Source organism: Larus michahellis, chromosome 12 (genome assembly GCF_964199755.1).
Source record: "Larus michahellis chromosome 12, bLarMic1.1, whole genome shotgun sequence".
NCBI lineage: Eukaryota > Metazoa > Chordata > Aves > Charadriiformes > Laridae > Larus > Larus michahellis.
The window spans coordinates 5012098-5037519 of NC_133907.1; the positions used below are offsets into that span (position 1 = coordinate 5012098).

The 25422-nt window shown below is 61.1% G+C and overlaps 1 protein-coding gene across 2 annotated transcripts; it reads right to left on the reverse strand.

Moving 5' to 3' along the window:
- LOC141750432 (tyrosine-protein phosphatase non-receptor type substrate 1-like) lies at positions 1 to 24788 on the reverse strand. 2 transcript variants are annotated; one of them, XM_074605480.1, is made up of 9 exons: positions 24516 to 24788; positions 11847 to 11940; positions 4712 to 5062; positions 4187 to 4501; positions 3702 to 4052; positions 3355 to 3456; positions 2872 to 2893; positions 2397 to 2436; positions 1 to 1624 (listed from the first exon to the last, which is right to left on the reverse strand). In XM_074605480.1, the coding sequence occupies exons 2-9, from the start codon at positions 11926 to 11928 to the stop codon at positions 1370 to 1372; spliced, it is 1518 nt and encodes a 505-aa protein (XP_074461581.1). In that variant the 5' UTR covers positions 11929 to 11940; positions 24516 to 24788; the 3' UTR covers positions 1 to 1369. The 2 variants fall into 2 exon arrangements, with proteins under 2 accessions (XP_074461581.1, XP_074461579.1); XM_074605478.1 differs by lacking the exon at positions 24516 to 24788 and adding an exon at positions 12165 to 12296.
- Between the last annotated feature and the right edge of the window lie 634 nt (positions 24789 to 25422).

Genomic DNA, 25422 nt, shown 5'->3' on the forward strand with positions numbered 1-25422 from the left:
TGCGAGAGCAGCACAGGACTTTTCACTTTTATTATAAAAATATCTTGCAAGCGAAAAGAAAGAAAGAAAGAAAGAAAGAAAGAAAAAAAAAAGAATAGTCTGTACAAGCAGTCACATCGTTCTCAAAGCATCACCAGGCCCCCCCCCCCAGCCCCCGCCACCACAGCCCCCCACCAGCAGCCGTGGGGCCAGCCCCATGCGTGCCCACTGCTGCAAGGCCACCTGGGTGCTGCAGGAGCCAACGCGCAGGGTCCAAGGATGGGGCACACGGAAGACACTTGTCCCCATGGGTGGGCTGGGAGAAGCCTACCTGGCCCCCACAGCAGAGCTGGGGGTGGGGGGGGGGATGTAAGTCCCTGTTAGAGTCCATGGGGTTTTGGGGTCTTCACTGAGAACTCGGTCTTAATTTTGCACATCTTATTCTAGTGTTAAGTACACAGCAGTACACCCACGTACAACACAAAACATTGGGTTTTAGCTCTAGAAATTAACAGTTACATGTCAAACAGTCAAAACATGTTACACGGTACCTGCGGGGAGCTCCCGGGGAGGGGGGGAAAACCGGGCTGGTGGGGGCACCCGCAGCCCGGCCGATACGGAGCTGCACGCTTTGTACAAGCCTGGGGCAGCGCTGGTGGGTCCCGGTGCGGGGCAAGGCTGTGCAGAGGAAGATGAGGAGGAGGATGCTCCATGTCGGGGAGACGTACCCGGAGCCTCCCTGGGCGGCAGGACGGGGGGAAGCCCACAGCAGGGGGGGCTCAGCTCGCCAGCCTTCCCAGCCTCATCGGCCTTGGTGCGAGAACCGAGGTCCCGCAGAAGGGACACTTGGGAAGAGTGAGGCGGACGCTCAGGTCCTTCCTTTAAAGCCAGAGTTTGTTTTCCAGGCGTCGACGGCAGAGAGCCCCAGAAGGCAGCGCGGGGGTCCCGGCCGGTCCCTGCGGGGTCAGGGGGGCTGTGGGGAGCCATACAAACCTGTCCAGGCGGTGGCATCCCCGCGGGTGTGGAGACACTGTCCCCATGGCCTCAGCCCAGCTGGAGCTTCCCGAGGAGCCGCTGCTCCGCTGGCTCAACCCCCTTGCAGGCAAACCCGGCACACCGAGGCCGAGCGGCCCCCCCGTGGCTGTGGGGCAGGGATGGAGCCCCAAAAGGGATGGAGCCGGCAGCCCCAGGACCAAGCTGCCCCCAAAAATCAGGTCTCTGAGGATGGGCGCAAACCCCCACCAGTATTGCGGGCTGCATTTCCACACCAAAATGCGAGTACCGCAGCATGTCTTCACATCACTCCCAGTGCTTCCAAGAAAATCCTCCCGGGGAGGAGCAGAGCAGCTCCCCATGGGGCAGGGGGTCCCGGCAGCCGCTGCAGCCCTGCTCACTTCCTCGGGATCTGGACGCTGGCGTACTCGGAGCCGGTCTCCTCAGGGTGCGGGGCCGGCCGCTTGGGCGCCTTGCTGAGGTGCACCATGTCCAGGTCGGCGTAGGTGAGGTTGTCATCGCCATTGGGCGCCCGGCTGGGCTGGATGCAGGCGTACTCCGACTGCTGGCTCATCTCCACCATCCGGCGGATGGTCTTCTTCTCTCTGTCGAAGTTGAGGTCCGCGTAGGTCAGGTTGTTGGGGTCAGATTCCTGCACGAGACAGCAAGAGTTCCTCATCTGGGAGGACGAGCGAGGAGATCCCCCCCGGCCCCGTGCCCACCCCATGCCCTAAACCCAAAGCCCCACACATCAATCCCGCTGCAGCTTGACCTGGGCCAGCTCGGTCTCTGCTTGTAAATGACGCCAGCAGCTGGCTGGGACAATCCTGCAGCAATGCTTTACCCCATGCTGCATCTTCAAATCACCAGCCACCGCTGCCACTGACAGGCTTCAGAGCCACCACCGTGATTCAAGAGCCGCCCCGTCACCCCGTCCTGGTAGGGACGGGCAGGGGCCAGCCTGCCCAGCGATGCCCACGCGGGAGCTGGCAGAGGGATGGACAGATTGCTGCTGATCACGACTTTGCTCGTAACTGCGTCACCAAATGCAAAATAACTCCACAAATAGCCTGGCTGGCTATCGCACAGCTGGTTCTCCAGGCAGCACAAACCTAGACTTCCCAGGGAGGAGGAGGAAGAGGAGGAGGAGGAGAGAAGGTGAAGGCAGAAGAGATGCTGGGAAGTGGCTATCCCATCCCCGGGAACAGCTTCTCCTCTCTCTCCAGCCACAGCGTGGAGACACTGAGACGTTTCACAGGGGAACCACCACCCTCCACCGGAGACACAGAGATATTTCATGCAGGAACCACCACTCTCCACTGGAGAAACCAAGATGTTTCCTGCAGGAACCACCACCCTCCGCTCCTGCCTCCAGTGCCTCCCGGCTGCTCCCCCTCCCCGGGTCCTGGGGCTGAGCGACACACCTGGGTGGTGGCCTCGCTGCTCTTCTCCGGCTCATGTAACCTGAAAGGGGGAACAAAACAAGTCAGATCTACCCATTGCCTTGTGGCATCTTCCATAGTGATGGAGCGGCAGGGGCGGGGTGGGGCAGGGGGGGCATTCAGAGGCAAAACAAGGTCCTCGCAGCAGCACCCAGCAGGATGAGTCCTCACTGGTGACCATTTGCTCACGTGCTGGGCCAGCTGCATCTCTGCAGGCTGGAGACCCAGCTCCCACCCGCTTTTTCCGCCTCACCAAAAGCCAAATGTTTGGGTACGAGATCACCGCGGGGCCAGAACCACAAGCAGGGAGATCAGCAGCGCCTGCGCCTTCCCTTTCGCAACGAGCTTTTGGGGATCCAGCTCCATCCAGATCCCAAGGGACCCAGTTTGTGGGCTGGAGGTATCCAGCTCAGAATGCCTGTGGACGACTCAGTGACTAGAGGAGATGCGCGCTTACCTAGCAGATGGCGAGCTTTTACCTGTCGGAAGAGAAATAATTCAGGAAAGAAATAGTTCAGGAAACAACATAACCCCCCCTCCTTCCCCAGGCACATGAGCCCACATGCAGAGAGTGCTGTAAGAGCAGATATACATCTCTTCCCAGAGGCAAGTGCCTGCAGTTTTCTGGAGTTTCACTCCATTTACTGCAGGACTGTTGCCGGGCAGAGGGCAGGAGGTGCGAGGGGGTGTCAGACATTTTTAGGTACAAGGTACAACAAGCACATTTGAGACTGCTCCTGGCAGGCACTGGCACGCAGCGCAACCGGGCAGAGCTTCCCCTGCGGCCCGCAAACAACTTGGAGAGCTCTGCTCCGTCCTCCCCTTTGGACACGAGCTGCAGGCACACAGCCATGCGTTCAGAACCCAAGCCCTGATGCTCAAGAGAGGGAGAAGAGGGTCAGGAGCAGATGCTTCCCTGCCGTGCGCTTGGTTTCCTTACCCTTGCTCTGCTTCACCCGGATAAGGTAAAGAATTGCAGCCACCAGTAGTGCCAGCACAGCGCAGACCACTCCCACCACGATGTAGATCATCAGAAAACCACCTGAAACATGAATGCAAAAGGTCACCATGGGCCTGAAAATGATGGTACCGACAGAGACCCTGCAGCCTTACAGCTGGGGTTGGCCTGGTGATGCCTGGAGCACGGAGGACCTGCCAGCATGACCTCCCCAACCCCCCAATATGGGGATTTTGTGTCCTTGAACCAGATTCTGGTGGGACTTTCTCAAGGGGGGTGATATCTTACAGTCCCCTGGCAGAGAACAAATCCCAGCGGCCCTCACGCACCGTTAACTGTCTGGGATGAGTCTGTCGTTTCTGACTTGGACGTGGCAGTGATCCACAGGGTGGCCGTCCTGTCGACGGGCTCCTGGGCATCGTGCACCACACGACAGGTGAACACGGACCCGTTCTTCTCCTCCATCGCTTTGACCTCCACCAGCCTGGTCAGCTTGAACAAGCCCTGGGGCGTCTCCACTGGCTGTGAGACGTTCTCCATGTTCATCTCCGTCCCGTTCTCCAGCCAGGTGATGGCCACGTCCCTGGGGTAAAACCCCTTCACGTGGCAGGTGAATTTCACGGTCTTGTTCACCCCAACAGGGCTCGGCGGGTCAGCGTCCACCTGGATGCTGGGGGAAACTGGGAAGAGAGGCAGCGCCTGGTGCCCAGCGTTCCCCGTCTCCGCTGCCGGCGGGGTGCCCTGTCCCTGCCCTGGGACCCCCAGCCCCACAGGAGCTGGACACCCCCAGCGCCGGTCCCCCCCCAGCCCTCACCTCGCAGGGCTTGCCTGAGCTGGTACGTCTCCCTCAGCGGGGCCGTCAGCGTGGGGTGCCGCACCTCGCAGACGACCTGTGAGCGGACGTCGTCCACCCCCAGTGGCATCGTCACGGTGCTGACCATGTTGTAGGAGGATTTCATCCGCTCAGGGGTGATCGTTGGCTGCTGAGCCGAGATGGGGACCCCATCCTTGAGCCATTTCACACTGATGTCTTCAGGGAAGAACCCTCCGGCCGTGCAGGTGAAAGCCACCGATTGCCCCGGCCCCGCTCTGTCTTCGGGCCCGGATACAACTGGGGGGGTGGGTTTGGCTGCGGGAAGAAGCGTGGGGCTGTCATCCGGGCTCTGCCACCCCCTCCTGGGGCTGCAGGGAGAGGGGTCTCCCACGGGGGCAAGGATGCGCCCAGGAATGGCCCACAGGACCCACTCCTGGGACCCCGAGACCCATCCCCATCCCCACTCGCCCCGAGCAGAGCCCACCGGGCTGGGCTGGGCTGGTTCCCACCGGGAGCCCCACTCACCACGTACGGACACCTCCGTGCCTTTTCCATGCTGATACACCTCATCACCGCTCACTGATTTGCGGAACTTCACGCAGTAATAGGTGCCGGCATCCTTGGGTTGAACATCCCTGATGCGGATGGTGAAGTCTATGTCAGACCCATTCACTGCCCTCACCCCATGGGTGAGGGCGTTCGTCTGGTCATAGATGGTCTGGTTCCCACTGCCCCAGCCCTTCAGCCACTTCACGGGGCCAGCGGGAGCATTTCCAGACGTGGTGCAGGTCAGGGTGAGCGTCTCCCCCGCTGCCACCGACACCTTGTCCTGGGGCTGCTGCAGCTTGAAGTCCCGACTCACCTGGGCACCTGCACCTGGGGAAAAAACAGACGGAGTCTCATCTGGCACTGCACCCCCATCCATGCTCCCCACTGTCCCCCCTGGCCGTGGGACAGGCTGCACACACACCTCTGGTTAGCCTGGACCACGGGCGACGGAGCTGGGCCAGCCCCAGGGAGCCCGAGGGAGAGGCTGCGGTTACGGCAGCGGGCACAGACCTCTGCCCGCAGGTCTCGGCAGCGGAGCCGGCCGGAGCTGTGCTAGATGGCCACATATCGTGCTCTGTACAGCTAAAACCTCGAGCAAATCCCAGCTGCCCACGCCTGCCAGCACACCGCGCCGCCTCCCAGGGCTGCTCGGCTTCGTCAGTCGGAAGGAAACAAGGGCACGACACGCTCCGAAAAGCCAGCTCCCCTTGCAGATGCGCTACCACGTTTTCTGCGCTGAATCTGTCCCATTTCTGCATTGAATCCAAGCCCCGCTTCGCTCCAGCGGAGCACAGCCATTAGCCGAAGCCGGTGCCAGTCAGGCAGCCGCCATTCCTGCTTGTCACCGGCAGAGGAGAGCAGTCCCCTTCGAAGCATCTCGGTCACAAGGCTCCCTGATCCAGCCGACTGCGTTGCACCTCCTGGCACCAACGGAAAGCCACCATCCCAAGTGCTCCCCTCAACTATGCACCCATGGGTGCCAGCACACCTTCCCCTGCGCACGGCCAGCCAGGGAGAAACTCCCCAGGTCTCTCCAGGAAAACCGCAGGGGCTCCGCTCTCCGCAGGCAATACCAAAAATCCACCTCGGGAGGACCTGCAGCCAGCGCCGGCAGGGATGGGGGTCCGAGCTTGCTGCCATGCAGGAGGGATGCTCTGGGAGCCATCCGGCTCAGCGCCGTGGAACCCAGCAGTGCCACTGCTCCCTAAAAACAGCTGGAACAGCGGAGACAACCACCCCACAGCCTACACGGCTCCTCAAAGGGTTAGTTTTGGCAACACTTGCCATGCCAATATAGTCACTGAGACCGAATTGAATGAGATTTCAATCCAGGTCACCGCTTGAAGGAACAGAGAAGGTGGGAGAACCACCTAAACCCGCCTGCTGGTAACAGGGGCCAGGCACTGCTGACCGCTGCAATCCCAGAGCTGGCAAGCTGCACGGAGAAACGGTGTCACGGTCGTGCAGGGACCGTCATGTTCGAGCAGGTAACTCCTGCCACAGCTGAGCGGTGCGGGGAGCGCACGGACCAACGTCCCCAGAGGGTGGGAGCTGCATTGGCACAGCTGGCCGGAGGGCTGCAGCTGCACCCACATCTCTCACACCAGAAAAATCCAGGGCAGCAACTCCTGTGAAAGCTGCCCTTGGTCCCTCCACAGCCTCCCGCCATGTAGCTGTCCCCAGGATGGGACAAAATCCTTGGCTGGATGCTCCCAGGAGGACCCACTGTAGGACAAGCTGCTCCGAACTCTCCCGGCCACGGCTGGCTCCCACCGAGCCTAGAGAGGATTTTTGGCAGCTGTTAATCCCTTCTGACTTCCAGCGGTATTTGGTATATCCACAGATGTTCTCACTGTCTGCGCAATTACATGATCTTGATGGCCAGAGTTACCAGGAGTAGTTTCTCCAGATTCCCCAAGTTAAAGGCTTTTTGCCCAGGGCATTAGTCCGCTGCATCCCCAGCACAGGCTGATGCTCGCAGCCGAAAGCTTCAGCCCTTCGAAGGGCTGCGTTTCCCTTCGATGTCACATCAAGGCTAACGCAGTAGCAGCGCTCGACATCGGGATGAGTTTGTCCCAGAAGACAAGCGTGGAAGGACGGAAACCTGGTTTGTGTCACGTCCGAGTGTATCATCCAGGCCCAGCCTCGGTCTTGCAGCTGAGCAGCAGCGGTTTGGGCTTCTGCAGGGTGAGCCCGTGTTTCTCAGGTGAAACCAAATCCAGGGGAGCAGAGCCCCGGAGCAGAGCCCCTGCCCTCGGTGGGGGCTGATGCGCCCCATGTGCAGAGCCTGGTGGTGACGCAGGGCACGCAGCGCCGGCTCCGCTGCTGCAGCATCTCCTGAGCTTCTCCATCGCCTGCGGCCCCCGGACCTTTCGCAAGAGGTGGTTGAGAAATGTGTAGAGGAAGTTTAGAAGCACAGAAGCATCATCCGCCTCTCGCCAAGCACCCACACAGGGATGTGACACAGGCAGGGGACCCGGCTGCTCTGGGCACGGGGACCCGGCACCCCCAGCCACCGTCCGCACAGACCCCCAGGCCCCTTTGAATGCCCAAGGTTGCCGCGTTGCTAATTGCTCTCTCCACCAAGTTGGGCCAATGAAGCTGCGTTGCCTCTCCGCTCATTAGCAGGTGGCATTGCAACATAGCAAGAGCCTTGGGAAGTGGGGGGGGGGACACAGGCACCAGGTCCCCTCCCAGCCACAGGGGCTCTGCACCCCATGATGAACATGTCGCTCACTGCTCCCCTCTGCAATCCTGCCTAAGAGACTGCAGGGTGGTGTGACTCCCCCAGCCCATGTCCCCTCGAGGGTACCCGGCACCAGGGAGGGCTGCCCTGCTCAGAGGGGCCAGCGCCACCCCGCACCGACAAGCCCAGTGCTTCCTCTTCATCCTCCCTCTCTCCATCTGTCCATTCTCCCTGCAAGGCACGCGCAGTTCCAGAGGGGAGAGAGACGGGGGAAACGCCTGCTTTGGGCTCCTGAAGCTGACCCCAACGCCGGAGTGTGGTTGGGGTGCGCAGCACAGGCATTGCTCAGCCCTGAAGCTCATTTCTTGGTCGCAGCCACGGGATCTCAGAGCAGCAGCCACAAAAGCAGCGGGCAGTTAAACTGAGCACGGCTGGGTATAGCCGCCTCGGCACAACGTCCCTGCCTTCCTGGGGTCACGGGGATTTGTCTCGGCAGGCAGCAGGGCTCACCTCTCCGAGAGCCCGGGTTTGCAGCCGGGCCGGCGATGCTCCGCGTGCATCTCACACCGCCGAGCCCACATCAGCTCCCCGATGGGCAGCGGCGTGCGAGCACCTTGCCCTGCTCCCTGTGATGAGGGATTTGCAGGCAGGGCACACGCTATTGTCCAGCAACAGGCTGCCAGGGGTGCTGCTGCTGCGGGGCCACCACCGCACGGGGCTTTTCTGATGGTGCCGCTACTCCCAAAGCGGTCCCGAGAGCGGCCAGGGAACAAAGGGCTTCGTGCTGCCTCCGGTGCCACGTGCCAGGAGGCTTCCCCGGCAGCTCTCAGTCTCTTGGTCACAGCAGCAAACACCGCGTAGGTCTAAGGAGCCTCTCAGGGCTAAAATGTGGCTTTTGGGTATTTTTCCATGTGTTCTGCTGTGAGCCACTGCGCTACTTAAGAGACTTTCACGCACAGCTCTGCTCGGCCGGTGCTTTTTCAGATCACCCCATTGAGGGTTTGCAGGACACCTATTGCACGTGAGCTTCAGCCACGCTATGCTACGTTAACACCACGCCGCCTTAACGAGACACTCTCGCACCTCCCAGCCGAGGAGCACGAGTCCTGGACAGACCACCCAACTTCTCCACCTGCCTGTCCTGCACCCAACAGCCCTACGCCAGGACCAACCCGACTCTTCGCGTGCTCCGAAACACCTCCAAACTCCAGCAGCAGCCTCCAGAGAGGTGCTCCCACACACACCCCGCCCCGGCCCTGGCCACAATGGGAAAACACAAAGGGGAAGTTGATAGAAAACCCCAGAATATGCAAGTTAGAAAATGCAAAGTTTCCACTGAAGCTTCTCTCCTCCCTTCCCCCTGAAGGCAGCTTCTCCTTGCACCCAGGAGATGTCTCTCCTCCTTCCCCTTTCTGGCTGCTCGCCCTGAGGAGCGATGGGGCCAGGAACCCAGCTGAGCCCTCTCCCAGCGGGTATTTGCCAGCAGCACATGCGAGCCCTGACCCTCATGACATGCTTGTGCACCAGGAGCAGGCTGCGGGGTACCTTTGCGCTGCAAACACACGGGGCACACCAGCATTTCTCACGGCGAGCATCAGTTCAGCGCAGACCCGCTGCCCACCTGCGCATTCGCAGCGAACGATGACACTATTTTCTTAAGACTTTGATTTCAAACCACCTAGAGCCAGCGCAATCCTTTCGCCGCCAAGATCAAGGGGAGCTGAGGTGCTCTGACCCTGTAATCTGCTCTATCCTACCCTCCAGAATTAACAAAGTGCTGAAAATCGTCACCTGACGTTCCCACGTAGGTGGGAGCATCCTCGCAACGCAGACCCAGAGCGCTCCCAGCCCAGAGGAGAGGCAGGAGCACCGGCATCGGGCTGCGCCTGGTCTGGCGGAGCCTCCCTCCTGCTATTCAATTTGATCCTGTTATTCAATTTAAGTTGAGAGCAAAATAATCCCCAGCTCTCCCGCTGCAGTGCAAGTTTTCCATCTCGGTGACACTTTTTTTTTTTTCTCTCTCTGTATTCCACCTTTTGAAGTATTTGATACTGAACAGATTGCAAGAGGCTGGGGTTTAATTCAGGAGAGGCTGCTTGGATGCTTCCTGATAAAAATAGATTTTTTTTTTTTCCCCCCTCCAAAGAAGCCGGTTAAGGAGCTCCGGGATGGCGAGGGAAGGGCCGCGTGCTCCAGAAGCAACGTGCAGCTGGTCACCGGCATCCGGAGCCTCACGGTCACTCGCTGAAGGAAGGGACCGACGGGCAAAAGAAACCCCAAAATAATCCTGCTGGAATTTCACCTGCAGCAGAGCTGCCCCTGGGGGAAACTAACAGGTGCTGCCTATAAAAAGGGCCTGGAATCTGCAGTTCGGGGGGAAGACAAGAAGAGAGACCCAGGGGTAGCTGTCGAGAGCTATGCAGATCCCAGAGCGGCTCGGGGACGGCTATAGTAAAGGCTATATTTTACATACATGACATCAGAGGAAGCCTCGGATCACACGCAGCCACCATTTGCAAGCTTCCCTCCTACAGCATTAGCAGAAATTCAGCTTGAAAGCCAGAGCCCCACGACCAAACAGATTTCCTCTTTAGCGGAGGCTCCGGGAAGCGCGGCTGAAACCCTCCGTTGAGAAACGCCTGCACAGCAGGGTTCTGCACGGCGCACATTTTGCAACGGGGCTTTGCAGTTCAGCTTCCCAGCATCTCGTCTCCTCTTTGCCCTACAGGAAGATCTCCTGCAGGACCTTCCCTTTTCCCCCTTTGCTTCTGCAGAAGCGCTGTCGGAGCAGCCACCCTCCGGCAGTGGGAGCCTGGGCCAGGAGTTCAAGCTCAGTTTGAGCCATGGCCCAGGAGGGTCCGCCACAGGGTCTCCACCACATGGAGAAAGAAAATAAACAAACATCTGCATGCTCGCACCTGAAACCAGGGATGCAAACCACCTTGCAGCCCAGGATGGTTTTTTTCCTAAGGCTGGTTTGGAAAAATGGTTTTGTTTTTTTTTTCTCCCCCCTCCAAGGCCATGTTTAATTGAACTCAAGAGCTTTTCTCAAGCCATTCTTTCGTAGCAGGAAATCGCAACGGTTCACTGAGAAGCTGCGCTCGCCGTCAAAGCCTTCTTGGCTTTCAGCAACTGGGAGTTTTCAGCTTGGGGCCAACACTTCTCAGTTGTGATCAGGCGACTCAAAGCAAGGAGTGTTGTGCTGAAAGCATTTGCTTTCTGCTCAAGTTTGTGCTCAACTCTCCGCCCAAGTAAAGCTCCAACGGTAAATACTTCCAACGGGCCTGGAAGAGCACGGCTTTCCCCCCATGCGGGACGGTGTTTCACCTGTGTGGGAGCCTGGGCTGGGCTATTTGAAGCAGGATCTGGCGGGAAGGTGTAAAATTTGGTCAGACCAGGCAAAAAACTCAGCAGCAAGATGCTCCTGAACGGGCATCGCTGTTGCCCCAAGAGCTTTGCACAAAAAGCCCCGTCCCACCCCGGAGGCACAGGCAGCGCCGGGTAGGAAGGAGGGCGATTCCTTCGCAATATCACCCGAGATGAAGAGCACCGAAACAAACCATCCTAGAAACGAAACATCCTTGAAAGCAGCAGCCACCACAGGGCTTCGTTCCTGGTGGGGCGAGAAACTTCCCACTGCTAGCGAGGGAAGGGAAACAGCCAGGGAGCGGCGCGCACCACCATCATCCCTCCTCATGCCACATCCCCAAGCTTTTATATGGGACGGGAGGAGCCACAAGCCCCAGGGAGGGCTGGGGCAGCCGGGGGGCTGAGGTGACCCATGGCCAGTGCTCGCAGTAGGGCTGGGTGGTGCAAGGTGCCTGGGAGGATGGTGCAATCCCACCACTTCGGTGCTCAACAGTTGGGTTGAGCAGCAAGAACTGCATACCGTCAGGGCTAAGGCAGGGAGGTAGCAAGAAAAACAAGTTCCCAGCAGAGGAGGCAAGCAGCCCTCGCCAGAGCCTCCCAGTGCCCACTCCGCCATCCTCCCCGTCTCCGGGCGGCTTCCGAATGGGAATTTGGGCTGCTTGCAGAGATTTGCCTCTCACATAGCTGGCAGGGGGTGCTAGCAAATGGGTGGAAACAACATGCCTCTTCACGTCCCTGCCTAATTCCCTCATCTTGCTGGAAAGGGGAATGTCTGCCTTGAAGTTTGCTGCCGGAGGAGCAGCCGAGCGCGGGCCCCGCGGAATGCCCTCTGCCATCGCCGCGCTCTAGGTCATCTCACGGAAAGGTCAAACCAAACGTGCGCAGCGAGACAGCATCATGTCGCACTCGGGAGGTGCGCGGCGGAGGGGCAGCAGGGAGGAGAGAGGAGGACGGAAAGGAAAGGAGCGAAGGGGGAAGAAAAAGAAGCCAAACCACAACAGAAGAGGAGGGTGGCAGGAGCGGGAGAGCCCGCGGCGGGTGGGAGCCATGGCTTACCTGGCCAGCCGGGCAGGGACAGCAGCACCAGGCAGGTCAGCGGCCAGGAGACACGGCCGGGGCCGCGGGGCAGCGGCTCCATCCTCGGCGGGTTCTGGGGAGCAGAGATTAGAGCGGCTTCAGAGCGCGGCTGCCGGCTTTCAATCGCACAGGGAGAAGGAAATCGCTCTTCTCAGCCCCAAAATGAGGAAGGAGGGCTGGGCTCCCGCCTCCCCCCGCTTCCCTCCCGGTTCCCCCCTCCCCCCCCTCCCCACGCCGGGGCTGCGGGTGGGGAGCCCGGGCACACGCACGGCCCCGCCGCCGCCCTCGGGCACCGACCTGGCCGGGCCCCGGGCTCGGGCTCCGCTGGCGGGGCCCCGGGCGGGCGCATGCCCCGGTGGCGAGCGGAGCCGCGCCTGCCCCCCCCACCCCCTCCGTCGCCGCCGCGCCGCCTCCGTTGCCGTGGCACCAGGGCGGGATGGGGCCGGACCCGGCTCGGAGACCCCCCCCCCTCCCCTTCCCTCCCCCTTCCCCGGCGGCGGGGGCGAAGCCAGCACCGCCCGGCCCGGAGAGAACTTGCTTTTGTAATGTCACCTCGGCGTGCCCGGTGTGCTGCTGCCTTAAGGTGGGCTGGGGGACACCCCCCAAACCCGTCCCGGGACCCCCCGGGTCTGAAGGGGTGCCCGGCTCCCCCGGGGCAAGCAGGATGCGCCCAGAGCAAGCAGGATGCAGGGCCGGGGCAGAGGAAGGATGATTCAGTGGCCCCAGTGCTCATCCAGGGCTGCAAGGAAGGTGGCTGGGGTCCCCCTGCTTGCCACGGGCTTCCTGCGCCAGGGCCAGCATGGCCACCGCTTTGGCACAGCCATGGCACAAAGACCAGCATCCCTGCACTGGAACCGGGGGGGGAAAGCACAAGGGTGCTGGGGCAGGGGTGGACGCAGCTTAGGGGCTCCTGAACACACAAGGCATTTTGTGCCACCCAAGGGGCCACACAGGGCCAGCAGCTGAGCCAGGAGAGCCCATGGCAGAGGCACAAGTGGCATTTTGGAAGTGCGTTGGGGACAGGAGAGCTCAGCCCATGGGGGTCAGACAGAGCAAGGAGGGGAACTCTGGTGCAGCACGGACACATAGAGAGTGGATGGGGAAGGAGAGGAGAGACCTGCACCCCTTTCCTGCCAGGGGGGCCCCTTGAGTTGCCCTCTGGGAGCATGGGGACAACCCCGTGACATCCCTCAGCAGGGGAATGGGCTTAGTGGGAGCCCATCCAAGGGGGAGAGGACAGGAACCCACAGTGGGGAGAGGCAACAGCTTGAGGATGAGGCAGCTGAGATGGGGACGAAGGAGGACACAGAAGAGGAGGAGGAGGAGGGTGTCTGGACGCGAGGATCCATAGGTTGCATGTCCCTGCACTGCCCTGCTTCTCCCTGACACGAAGTCCTTCCCAGAGGATGCACAAGGACATTCTCCACTATCTGTGCCTGCTGCAGCTTCTCCCACCACCCGTGGGCACTTCAGCAAGGCCAGGACAGGGACCAGCTTGTTCCCCTGTGCCTTGCATGGGCACGGTCACCCGCAGCCAGACGTGATGCTGGCAGCTCCCAGCAGGACCTCCAGCAGGTCCCAAACCCACCCTGTTTTCCCCTCTGCAGACCCAGGGACAGGGTGGACCCTCTGCAGAGCAGGGGCTCCCAGCACACCGGGGTAGCACCCAGCAGCACCCATGCACCCCGCAGATCACACACAACTGCTCTCCCACGCCGGGACGGGGCCCCGGGGCACTATCGGGTGCCTGTGCCATGCCAAGGGACCGGCTGCCGGCTCCCTCCTCCCTCCCCAGGCAGCCGCTGGGGCTGTCGGCTTTATTTAGAGCTTCGCACAAACAAACACCAAAGATATCTGAAGGGACTTGGCACCATCAATCTGCGCACGGCGTCAGGCTGCGCGCGTTCCCCTCCCCGCCAGCCTCCCCCTCGGCCCCAGCTACGCCCATGTGTTGCATCCAGCCTTAATTTAGCTCCCTCCGCTGCTGGGAGCTGGGACCGGCCTCCCCAGCCATCTGCAGTGCACCCCCCCAGCCCCCCCCCCCCCGGGGAGCACCCCCGGGGCCGGTGCTGCTCCTACTGTAAAATTATTTGCGGCCAGAGCCGCTCCCGGGGAGCCCGGTGCAGCCACTGTTTTTATTTCCCCTTCGCACAGCTGGCGAGGACGTGAGCAAACAGCAGGGACCCAGAGGGGGCGTTAGGTTCGGCCTTTGGCCTTTTTTGCGCATGCAGCGTGGCGTGGAAATAAATTACCAGTTTGCGCAGGGACGGGACCCAGGATTCATGGAAACCTTGCAGCTACACTGCCCTGGGCGGTGCATCCCACCCAGCGCCAGCCTGGGCACAGGCAACCAGCAAGAGGGAAGGTGCTGGGGACACGCCGCAGCCATTCACAGCCGCTTTCCTGGTTATTTTTAAATGGAAGCACAGTTCCTGGAGGCCTGGCTGACTTCAGCCTGTCTGGGCTGTTCTCCCGCTCGGCGTTGAAGGTTCAGACAACCTGTTTCAAGGCGATTACAAAGCAGAGACAGCCCGTACGCAAGCAGAGTGCTGGGGAAGGAAAGTTAGAGCTTAAAAAAGCTCTTGGGCGAGAGAAGGTAGCGCGGCGGAGCAGATGGTGCAGCGTGAGCTTCCCGGGAAGAGCCGCTATTGCTCCCCATTAGGAAGCATATGGGCAGGCTCAGCTGCCTCCCCTCCTGCCCACGGTCCTTCCACTCGGCATCGCAGGGCCCCGCTCGAACACGGGGGGCTCTGGGGGAGCCGCCCCCAGAGGGCAGCCCCTGCCCCGCGGGCTGGCAATGAACCTGGGGGAGAGGAGCACTCCTGCTCCTTCGCACACCCAAGACGGAGCGAGAGCGCAGCATTTCGGGAGGCGCAACGCCACCATTAGCAGCTTCCTCCTGCACCAAACACCCACGGCGAGCAGGAGGCTGCTTGGCAGGGCGGGCAGCGCTGCCAGCCGGGCTGCGCTCGTTTTTGCAGCATCTTCGTGCTTTAGCTTAAAACCACTGCTCCCGCAGGGATGATTTTGGAGCCCGGGTCTCCCCAGGAGCCACGCAGCAGCCAGCGCGGGGGGCTGGGGTAGCCTTTTAGCAGAGCTTTTCAAGAATAGGTTGATTTTCACAGTTTTGAGGCACGATGAGGAACTTGCATCATGCTGCCAGCACTCTTCTGGGGAAGACACGTGCTCCGGCCAGTCTGAGACAGGCTGACCCACCCACACAGGTTTGGGTGCTCTGGTTCCCTTCCTGGGACAAAGGCTGCAGCCAGAGCCACCACTACTCCCAGCAGGGACCAGGGGTCCAGCGTGCTTTTGCATTTCCCCTTTTTCGGCAGCAGGACCAGCTGCGCGAGTGACTTCCTCCCCTAGCAGGAGGTGGGGGGTCCTTCTCCGCACAGGGACACCCGGCTGGGGCAGCAGCACCCCATCCCAGGGAGGGCCCCCCCAAAAGACCCTCTTGTCTCAACCCAGCAGCATCCAACGGGGGCAATTACAGCCTCACCAGAGCGATCCCACCTGAAAGTCTTGCAGCACTGGTTTTGCCCAGACTGCTCTTTCATCCCCCTAATTAGCAGCCTGTCTGATCCCCTCCCAGCACCCACAGCCCACGGGGACAGCGGTGGCTCACTCTGCTGAAGGGGGGTTTCACAGGTGATGGAGATGGGAGAGGTTTCAGTTCCTGCCCTGCGGTGCCAAACCTCAGCCTAGTGATGAGCCACGTTTCACTAATGATGGAGGTGACTGCGGTTCTTTCCCTACCCTGGGCTTTTCCCCTCGGGATCCCCCACTCCCCAGCCCCAGACCAGCATGGTAGAGCACAGCGGGAAGGCTACCTATGGCCTGACCAGCTGGCCACATCGGCTGTCCCAGAGGGCTTGTGGGCTCAGTGCAGCCTCAAAACCCACACCAGCAGGGAAGCTTAGAGGTAAACATGTGGGAAAATATCAATACTTTGGATATCAGCTTAGAAAATACCCTAAACCAGCATCCAGCAGTGCTGTTTTGGGATTGTGGGTGCAGAGCCTTGCCCAAGCACCAGCAAGCAGCCAGCACCCATGGGACCCCCTCCATGATAAACCCAAACAACACATTGTACGCCCCCGCCAAGGCACTCCGGATTGCAGGGACTCGCTGCCGCAGCGAAGCTGAGAGCCGCTCGGTCGTATCCAGCCCCAGGCAGAACCCAGCCCAGTCCCAGCACCCCAAGAGATGCTGCTTTCACAGCTTGCCACACCAAAACAAGGTTTGCAACCACATCAGAGAGCCAAACCCAGCCCCAGCGCCCGCACGAGGTCTGCTCCAGCACACGCAAGCCAGTGCGGCCTCCCTGCACGGGAGAACAACAGGTGCATGGGGCCGGGAAGGTTCATCCCATCTGTTCTCCAGCTCCATAGCCAAACTTCAAGACCCCTCCAGCCTACTAGCCAAGCGGACACATCTTACAGCCCTCCTGCCTCTCCCCACCACCCCTTGGGCTTCAGAGGCAGCACTCTCACAGGGCTTTTCACTGGGAGAAAAACCACACAAATGCCTTTGAAAGTAGGTAGCACCAATTACACTGCTGATATTTAGGGCTTCCAGCACAACAAATGGAGCTTCAGCTTCATTAGGTACCATGCCAATTTAATCCAAGACATCCAGTACAGAAGGAGCTTAAATTAGTTTATCTGATGTTAACTTATAATAAGCAATATGTTAACACGGGGATGGAAAAAAGTGACCTGCAGCCTGCGCGTAAGGAGCAGCACGCAGGGGTGGCCGAGCCGGACCCTCACCCAGGGAAGGGGCAAAGGAACCCACCACAGGAGCACCCCAGCCCCACAAAAACACCGATTTAAGAATCAGGGGTGTGTATCATACCTGTCTGCTCACCGCACGCTCCAGCTGCGGCACCCACAAACACCTTCCAGCTAGAGGTGGTGGCACCCAGCCACCCCCTTATGGGGGGGAGGGCCTGTGGGGGTTTAATGAGCTGCAGGTGCTTCGTTAGGGCTGCGATTGCCAGAAGACAGGCAGGGGTGGGCTGTGGGGGCTGCTGTGAGCCGCCTGTGCGTGGGCTTGTCCCCTTATCTTTTGGGGAGGGGCTCAGGGGAACTGTCTGTAATTGCTTTGGCCAAGCTTTTATCGTGTGATTTAGGGCTGAGCTGAGACATCTCAGGTCCTCGTCTGAGCTCTCGGCCCCCGGCGGTGCAGATGGTGCAGGGGCCGAGCGGGGAGGAGGCGCTCCCCGACGCGGGGGATTTTCCAAGGAGGCCACCTCCACGCGCGCCGGCCGGACCTGCCGCAGGGAGCCGGGTTCCTAATCGCAGCCTACTTAATTTCAGGGGCGCTAGAATGCTCCGCCGGGATCAGCTGGTCCCCTCCATGTCCATAAAATGGCTTTCAGGAAGGATGAGGGAGGGATGTCGTCACTGTCTGCCCAGCGCTGGACTCTGCTGGGCTGCAGTGATGCTCCGAGTGCCCTTGCGGCGTTCACACACCGTCACCCACGGCTTCGGCAGCGGTGGCAGAGCCCGGCCGGTGTCAGACCATCCACCGAGCAAAAAGAGAAGCACGTGGGCTGCAGCGGGGACCGTACCCACACCGCGGCTCACCCGTCCCAGGGCCGTGCAATGCTCCTGGGCTGCTCCCACTCAGCAGGGGCACCCTGCGGGGTGCTGCAAGCCGGGTAACTCGTCCAGGCTTCCTTAACGCGGCCCTGCAGGCTTCCGACTGGGGGAATTCCTCCTGGCTGTGTCAGAGCAGGAAAGGTGGTTTATATCCTGTGCCTGGCCTGGAAGCTGCCCCAGCTGACCTGGAGGCGATGGGCAGAGGGACTGGGGTTTTGGGTGAAACTGCTGACCGGCTGGGAAAATCCAGCGGCGCGGGATGGCTCGGGAGGATGGGAGCCGGCAGGGCTGGCGCCTGCTGGCTGGTTGGCTGCCCCGAGCACTCGGAGGGCTGCGATGAACCTTGTTTGCAGGCAGGATCCTGCCCCTGGCTCTGGGGGAGGATTTCCTCGCTGGCTGTGGGCGCAGTGGCCGAGCAAAGTCCGAGCAGGCTGCAGCGTCCTGGGTCGGCAGCACAGGCACAGCGCTGGGACAGGGACCGGGGCGCGAGGCAGCCCCCACCCAGGGCAGCTCACAGCGGGGCACAGGGTGGCCCCAGTCCTGCACCCCTTGTGCCAGCAGTTGCAAAGCTCAGGGGCTGTGAGGGACACCCGCACTGGCTGGGAGGCACAGCCAGGGCTCGCTCCATCTCTCCTGGGCTCCAAGGTAACCCCGGTGCCACGGTGGCAGCTGAGTGGTCCTGCCGTGGGACCCTCACCCGCCCCGGGCTGGGCAGGGCAGGGAAGGGATGCTCAGCCCCAGGAACAGCGGTGCTGAGGAGGAGAAAGTGGCAGGGAGGGGAGGAGAGGGAAAGGGAGGGGAGGGGAGGGCAGGCAGGGGCAGCCAGGGAGCTCCAGCCACGCAGGGGATGTTTCAGAGCTGGGTGCTAATTGTTGATGGGCCCCTGGGAGCTGTTAGAGCTGAATCCCCCATCTCCGCTCCGGAGGAGGATGCTCTGCACCGCGCTGGCCCACGGGGACACGGTGGCAGTGCCAGTACCCAGATCCCCACAACGCACAGGTGGTTCCCCGCAGCCCATGGCCAAATTCTTGTCCTGGGGGCTAATGGGAGGCCTTGTCATGCTGACGCCAGACAAATTTACTTTGCCCTCTCGAGCCCCTGCAGCTGTGGCTCTCCCCAGCAGGCCACGTCCCTGACAGAGCTGCTGGTGGTTCCCCGTGTCGGACACAGCCCATCCTCCTCTGGCTGCCCCCTGCTCTTAATGTGGGGGCTGCCGGTGCCATGCCCCCGCCCGGGGCCATCTGCGGACCGTGCAGGACAGCCTGGAAGCCAAGGAATCCCCAGGTGGACGGGGTGCAGGCTGTGGGAATGCACGTGAGAACAGCGGGTCCCTTTGAGCCTACAGCCCCATGGAGCGATGCTAGAGAAGACCTTGGTCTCCCCTTGGCGGTACCACTAGGACCGTGGTGGGGTGAGGAGCCTGGCCGAGGGAGGAGCGATATAATCTCAGTTTTATTCTGCCTTTTTTCCCCCGCATCCTCTCAAAGTTCTTTGTTGATTGCAAATTGTTATCATGAAAGCGCATCCAACGCTGCAATAGCAGATAATGCTCCGCGCGCTCCCAGGCACGGCTGCTGTAACTCATTGCAGGCTGGGCTGCCTGATAAAGTCCCGTGGCAGCTGCAGATGAAAATAAAAATGCTAACGCGGTGGGATTTATCATGTTAAGCTATCTCAGCCCATCGCTTCCTGCTCGTCAGAGCTCTCACTGGAGGCACCGGGACGGCTGCGGGGCTTTGAAGCCCAGGCTTGGTCGGGGCATTTGCGCTGTTGGACCTTGGCCAGCCACAACCCAGGAGCCGGGGAGATGCCCCGGCGCGGGGCTGAGCTGGGACACGTCGGGTGCAGGAGACCCAGTACGACCCCATGTCACCCTTCGCTGAGTGTTATTAATGAGGGTGCTGAGAGAGAACGGCGTGGCTGGCAGGGAGGGCTTTTACCGAGGTTATTTGTGAAAGTGCCATATCTGATGCATCACGGCGGAAATGGCAATTGCACGGTGGCTGGGGGGGGGGGGGGCAGGGGATGCACCCCCCGAAACGGCCGGACCCAGCCCTGGATGAGGGTGCTGCTGTCTTTACCAGCCCCCCAGCATCGCCAGTCCATCCTCAGCCCTGACACCAGGCCGTCCCCTGCAGTGGCTGTCCCAGGCTGTCCCCGCAGCAGCCATGCAGCTCAGGGGCCACGTGCCGGGGCTTGGGGCTGTTTGCTTTGGCCCCGTTGAGACCAGGCACATCCACGCTGCCTGACCTCCGCGGGGCCAGGGCCATGCTGGTCTGCCACTGGAAGCTGAAGGAAAACGCTTCTGCAAGGGGTTTGTGTTGTTTTGTCTTTGGTTTTTTTTTTTTTTTTTTTTTTTAAACTGAAGGGCAACAAAAAGCACGAGGATTAATGTGGCTCTGCAGGATGCACCGCGCTCCCGGTGACTGCATCGGTCCCAAGGGTCTGGCTTGGCCCCGATAAGGAGCTGCAAATCAGAGCTGTGAAATGCTGCCGTCCTGCCCCGGAGCTCGGTCTGCCAGAGCCGCGGAGGGGGATCAGGGATTTAAAGGGCCTGAGAGATGTCTAACAGGTTTAGAAAATATTGCCTGGGATTATCTACTAGCAGCGGTGACCAGAGACGTCTGAGCCGAGACACACATCGGCACCAGCTGATGTGTGATGTCTGCTGAGGGGGGATGCCTGCGCAGGGGAAGCCTGTTCTGCATGTGTGTGTGTTTGTGTGTGTGTTTGTGTGCATGCGTGTGCGTCTGTTTGCATGTGTGTGCACACACGTGCGTGCATGTGCAGTGGCGACAGCTCTGGCACGGGGCTGTAGGTGCAAATGTGACAGCTGGCCCGGTGGCAATGCAGGGTCTGAGCTGTGCACAACCCCCGGTGGCCACTAGCCCCATGCTGGGTCTCAGATGCCAGGAGAGAACCTCGAGATCCGGCAGCAAACCATCTGCCCCGCCGCACGCGCGAGGGATGCTCCAGCCTTCGCCGCGCTGCAGCCCTTGAACAGCAGCTCCTGACCGCCAGCATTAATGATATCCACCCAATTAGCCGCCGCGAGCTCTGCCTAGCCCCAAGGATTAGCAAACGAAATCATCATCCCAAGGCGTAAGCAGTTAACACCACTAATTAGTCATCGCGTGAATCCTAACCCAAACACTAACCCGGGCTCGGGCAGCCTGTGCCGCGGGCAGGGGGCTGCTGCCCCTCGCCCACCCCCCCAACCATGGGCTAGGGTTTCCCTCGGCTCCTGGGGACGGGAGCTGTTTACGGAGAATTTACTGGGCTCGGGGATACGTTATTTTTACACGTTGCCATAGTTACCGATACCATTATAAAATTAAGCCTGAACCTTGCTGAAGAAATGGATCCGTCAGAAGCAATTATTTTAGCGAGCGCGTTGTTGGTGCTGCCACGCTGCCCACCCCGTGGCCGGCGGCGAGGGGCCGAGCCCAGCCGGGGCTATGGAGCTCGGGTCCATGGAGCTCGGGGTGATGGCCTCATCCTGCTCAAGGGCCGGGCTGGGACACCGGGCATGCTGCCGGAGCCCTGGGATTGCCCGGCTGCGCCACGCTGGGAGCCACCGGCGCCGGCACAGCCCCTCGGTGCTGGCAGCACTGCCGGGCACGTCTGGGGCAAACAAAAGCCCACTGAGAAGGCGCTTTCAGCCCGCTTCGTGGCTCCCTCCCGCAGCGCCTGCTTTCCCCCTTCTCCTGCCTCTCTCAATATTTTTTTTCCCTTTCCCTGCGCTTCTCCTCAGAGGGACACTTGTGCTGGGCTCGGGGCACTGCCAGCACCGGGGCTGCGGCCAAGCACGGCTGAGCTTTAAGGTCACTCGGTGCCAGGAGGAGCGAGGAGCCCTGGGGACCCCTGCGGCGTCCTGCCCTTGCTGCCGTCCGGGGATGCCCTGTGCCACCCACTGCCACGGGAAGGGGAGGAGAGGGGAGCTCCCCAAAGGCTTTCCCCATCCCGAGCAGCAGCACCTGGCTCTTTTCCCCAGACAAAACCCACCGGAGTATCCCTGGTTGTGTGTGCGGCTCACTCGGGGCATGATGCACGTGTGGGTGTCAGGGGACCAGGACCACTCCAATGTGTCACCATCAGTTGACCCAACATGAGGAGTCCTGGGCATCCCCAGTGCAGGACACCCCTCCTGCCCTCCCGGGGACCCCCTCAGGCGCCGGCAGGACCAAGCACAGCAGCTGGATCCACCCTCCCTGTGCCAGCTCTGGAGGGCGATTGTGCCCAAGCAACGTCCCGTCAAACACCGAAAGCACAAAGTGAGTCTTTCTTAAGCACTGCATGTTCCTGTTCGTCCCACGGTCCTGGAAATCCCTCTTTAATCATTGCCAGAATCTTGGCCTCCACCACATCCTGCAGGGAAGGACCGCACGGGCCAAAGGAGTGTTGGGCGCAGAGGATTTCCTTTGAAATGTGTTTCACACTTTCATTTTCACTGCCTGCCCCCTCTGACGTGATACAAGAGATGGGGAATGGCTGGAGGGCAGCCCTCAATCTGCTCCACACCCCATCAGCTCCAGGGATTTAATGCAAATGATTCCGGGTCGAGCAGAGAGGTCCCCAGTAGCAACAGCTGATACAGCACAACCTCCTATTAGACACCAGAGAATCCACACGGACAAACAGCATCCTCCAAACACCTCCACCTCCCCTCAGCCCAAAGCCCTGTGGCTGCAGGGCCAGGCTGTGGCGTGGGCACTGCCGGGCAGTGCCCGGGAGCCCACCTCCTCCCCGCACTCCCCAGGGAGGGTCCCGCAGGGCACCCCCGTGCCGGGCAGTGGTTGTCCCATACCGTGGTTTTCACTCAGGCGGTGCCTGGGGGGCTGGAGCCGTCTCTGCCGTGCTGGCGAGAGCCCTCGCTCCATCAGGAGCCCGGGGGGAGGACGAGGCTGGCAGCGAGGCTGCGGCACCGAAACAGTTCCTATGACAACCCCAAATCCCAGACCTGTTTATCCCCTTTAATAAAAATCCACAACAACTGTGAAACCGGGGAATAAGATTCAATAAGTAAGAGGTGAAATAAATCAGGAACGGCGTAAAGCATGTCACCGTTTTACTTCGGCTTCGTTCCTTGCTTTCCGAGGAAAAGCCTGCGAACTGAGGAGCTGCAAACGGGCCAGCTGGGGGGTTTGGAATTGGTGGGAGCAGGGTCCAGCCGTGCAGCATCCCAGGGCTTCTCCCTCCAATTCTCTCTCCCAGCAGGAGCTCAGCCCAGGGCAGTCGGCAGGCACAGGCAAGACCCACGTGGCATTTCTTGGGGACATTCAAATTGTCCCTGAGACCCTCTCTCCCTTCCAAAACCCTCAGAGCACCCCAGCCATTCCTCCAGCTCCTTGTGCTGCTCTCTCTCGGTGTCCTGGCACAGCATCCCCATGGCGTTGCCTGGTCCCCATGGCATCACGGGGTCCCCGTGGCATCACGGCGGTGCCTGTGGCATCATGGAGGTCCTGTGGGGTCTCTGTGGCTTCGGATAGTCTTGGGCCCATGGCTGCTTGGCTAATGATGTGCAAAGGGACCAGCCTGTCTCTCCCTGGGGATGGGCTTGTGGCCACCACAGTCTCACAGTGGCGAGGATAGGGATGGGGACTGGGATGGGGACAGAGCAGGAGCACAAGGGCATCTTGGAGAGAGACACCCACAAATCAGGGCCTTGGCTAGAGCTGCTGCCCCATCAGCCACTGGAGGGGACAAGCTGGAGCGCCATGGGCTCCCGGGAAACACGATGGCCCCTGGGCACCGTCCCCATGAGAGGCACTGCCAGCGTGGGGGGGGGGGTGGTGTCTCTGCTTCTCACCACGGAGCTGGAGCATCCTGGGGCAGGGCACGAGGCGTTTATCCCTGTCTCTCTCCTTTTCTCCTTGCTCAGCCCTGGCTCCAGCACAAGCTCAGCTTTGTCCCGCTCCCCCGTGAGCGCTGCCAGCCCTCTCCTGTCCCCCGGGACACCAGGGAGATGCCCTCATCTCCCTTCTTCAGCCAGCCCCACGCACTAGCTGAGACCGTGCTCTTCCTTGGCACTAATTAAATCATTGCTCCCCCTCCCCACGCTGCTGGGACCAGCCTCCTCCGTCAGTCACGCTCTCCGGACTAATTGCTCTCTGTTATTCCATGTTTTCCATTGGAGGCTCATACTCCCTGCTGCCTCTCGGCACAGCCCGTGCCTCCCACGCTGGCTCCCTGGCACAGCATGGCACATGCCACCACCCTGACAGGCTCTGCCAGCCCTCTCCCGTCGGCACCTCCAGGAGCCATTTCCCAGGCGCCAGGAATGGAGTAGACTCTGGGGCAGCCCCCGAGCATCCCCTGGCCCTTTCCCAGCTCCTGCTTCCCGTCCCCTCCCCACGGTGGGGGTCTGCACAGACCCCCACCGCGGCGCAGCCCAGCTCAGCCTCTCCCCACCCGCTTTGCTCGGCTTTGCCGTCCTGTGAGGTCTCACCGGGCTCACAGACCGCAGGGAGGAAAAGCCCGGCTAAAGCCCCCCCGTGCCACCCACACGCCGGGAGCTTCTCGCCGTGGCAGGGCCCGCTGCCGGGCCCATTTGCCAGGACACACCGCCGCCGCCTCATCCACCCCCCTGCACCCTCGCCCCCGGTGTCCGGTGCGGGGTCCAGCGCTGGGACATTGCCCAAACCCTGGCTGGAGCTGGCGTGTCCCCTCCCCGGCTGGGACACCGAACCTCTTCCCACCTCCCTGTCCAGCCACTGCCTCTGCTCCGGCAACGAAGCCGCCTTTCCTCGGCCCCGGCTGTGGGCAGGAGGAGCCCCAGCATCGCCCCCCGCCCGCCCCAGCCATGGCAGCCCTCGACCTGCCACAAGCACCCACCTTTCTCGATCGAGCACCCAGCGGGCGACTCGGCGGGACGGGACACCCGGTGGCACCGGGAAACCACCACGGATGAGTATAAATCCCTGACCCCAGTGTCACCCGGCGCTGCCCCCCCAGCGAGTTGCTGCCACCCCAAGCATGGTGCCGCCCCCCAAAGCGAGGTGCTGCCCCCCAAGCGAGGGGCTCCCCGACACGCTCCTACCTTGTGTCTGAGCTCGGGCGCTTGTTTGTGCTTTCACTGCCGGCACACCCCAGGCTGATGGCTTAAAGGATTTTCCTATAATAACCACTAAATCCTTCCCCTGGGCAGTAAGCCGCAGACCTGGGCCCTTTCCTAGGTGCAGAGCGCTCCACGGTGCTCTGCTCACTCGTTGCTTTGCATATGCTCGTATCAAACTGGATTTCCCCCCCACTCCTGACACAGCCCAGTGCTTAAAAAGCTCTAAATCCCCGTGAATTTCATTTCCCCTTCTCTGCAAGGTCTATCCCCAGTTTCGGTCTCACCCACATATTTTACATACTCCTGCTCGCGATCCTGACGTGAGCTTTCCGCGAGCTTTGGTCTCCTCCCCGTGCAGAGGCCGGGCAAGTCCCGTGTCCTGCTCAGAGCGGCTGCAGCCTCGGCCGGGAAATGAGCCCCGGCGTGGCCGTGGGTCCGCTCGGGACCCGGTGCCATGGGAGGCTTCTCCCCAGCACCCCCATGCCACGGCCCCTCGCTGCCACTGAGGCTGGTGCAGAGGGGACCAGGCTGGGGACGGTGCTGGGGGCGGCAGTGACAGACCCCTGCCCTGGCAAACTCCCCCCCCCACCCCCCCCATACCCGCAGGGTGCTGAGTACCCTTGAGAAAGAAGTGACCCAAAAGTGTCCCCAGGTCACATCCCGTCCCCCCCCCCCCCGCAGGCGATGCTTACTCAGTCATGCAAATGAATTTCAGTAGTGGCTCCTCTCCCCTCAACAACTCTCTCCCCGAGAGGATCTCTGCTGGCAGACAAGGCTCCCCTGGGTATACGCATGCTGCTGTTTCACACTGTCTTCTTTCAGTTCCCTTTTTTTGATTTCACAGTAAAAAGTAGATAAAGTTAGAAACCAGCAGCTTTCAAGGTTACAG

Excerpts from the sequence above, each read along its gene's own strand:
- LOC141750432 (XM_074605480.1), bottom strand. The coding sequence starts at position 11,928 with ATGGAGCCGCTGCCCCGCGGCCCCGGCCGTGTCTCCTGGCCGCTGACC. Across the intron at positions 2,894-3,354 it reads CCGGGTGAAGCAGAGCAAGG|GTAAAAGCTCGCCATCTGCT; the intron begins GTAAGGAAACCA and ends CTCTTCCGACAG. Across the intron at positions 2,437-2,871 it reads AAAAGCTCGCCATCTGCTAG|GTTACATGAGCCGGAGAAGA; the intron begins GTAAGCGCGCAT and ends TCCCCCTTTCAG.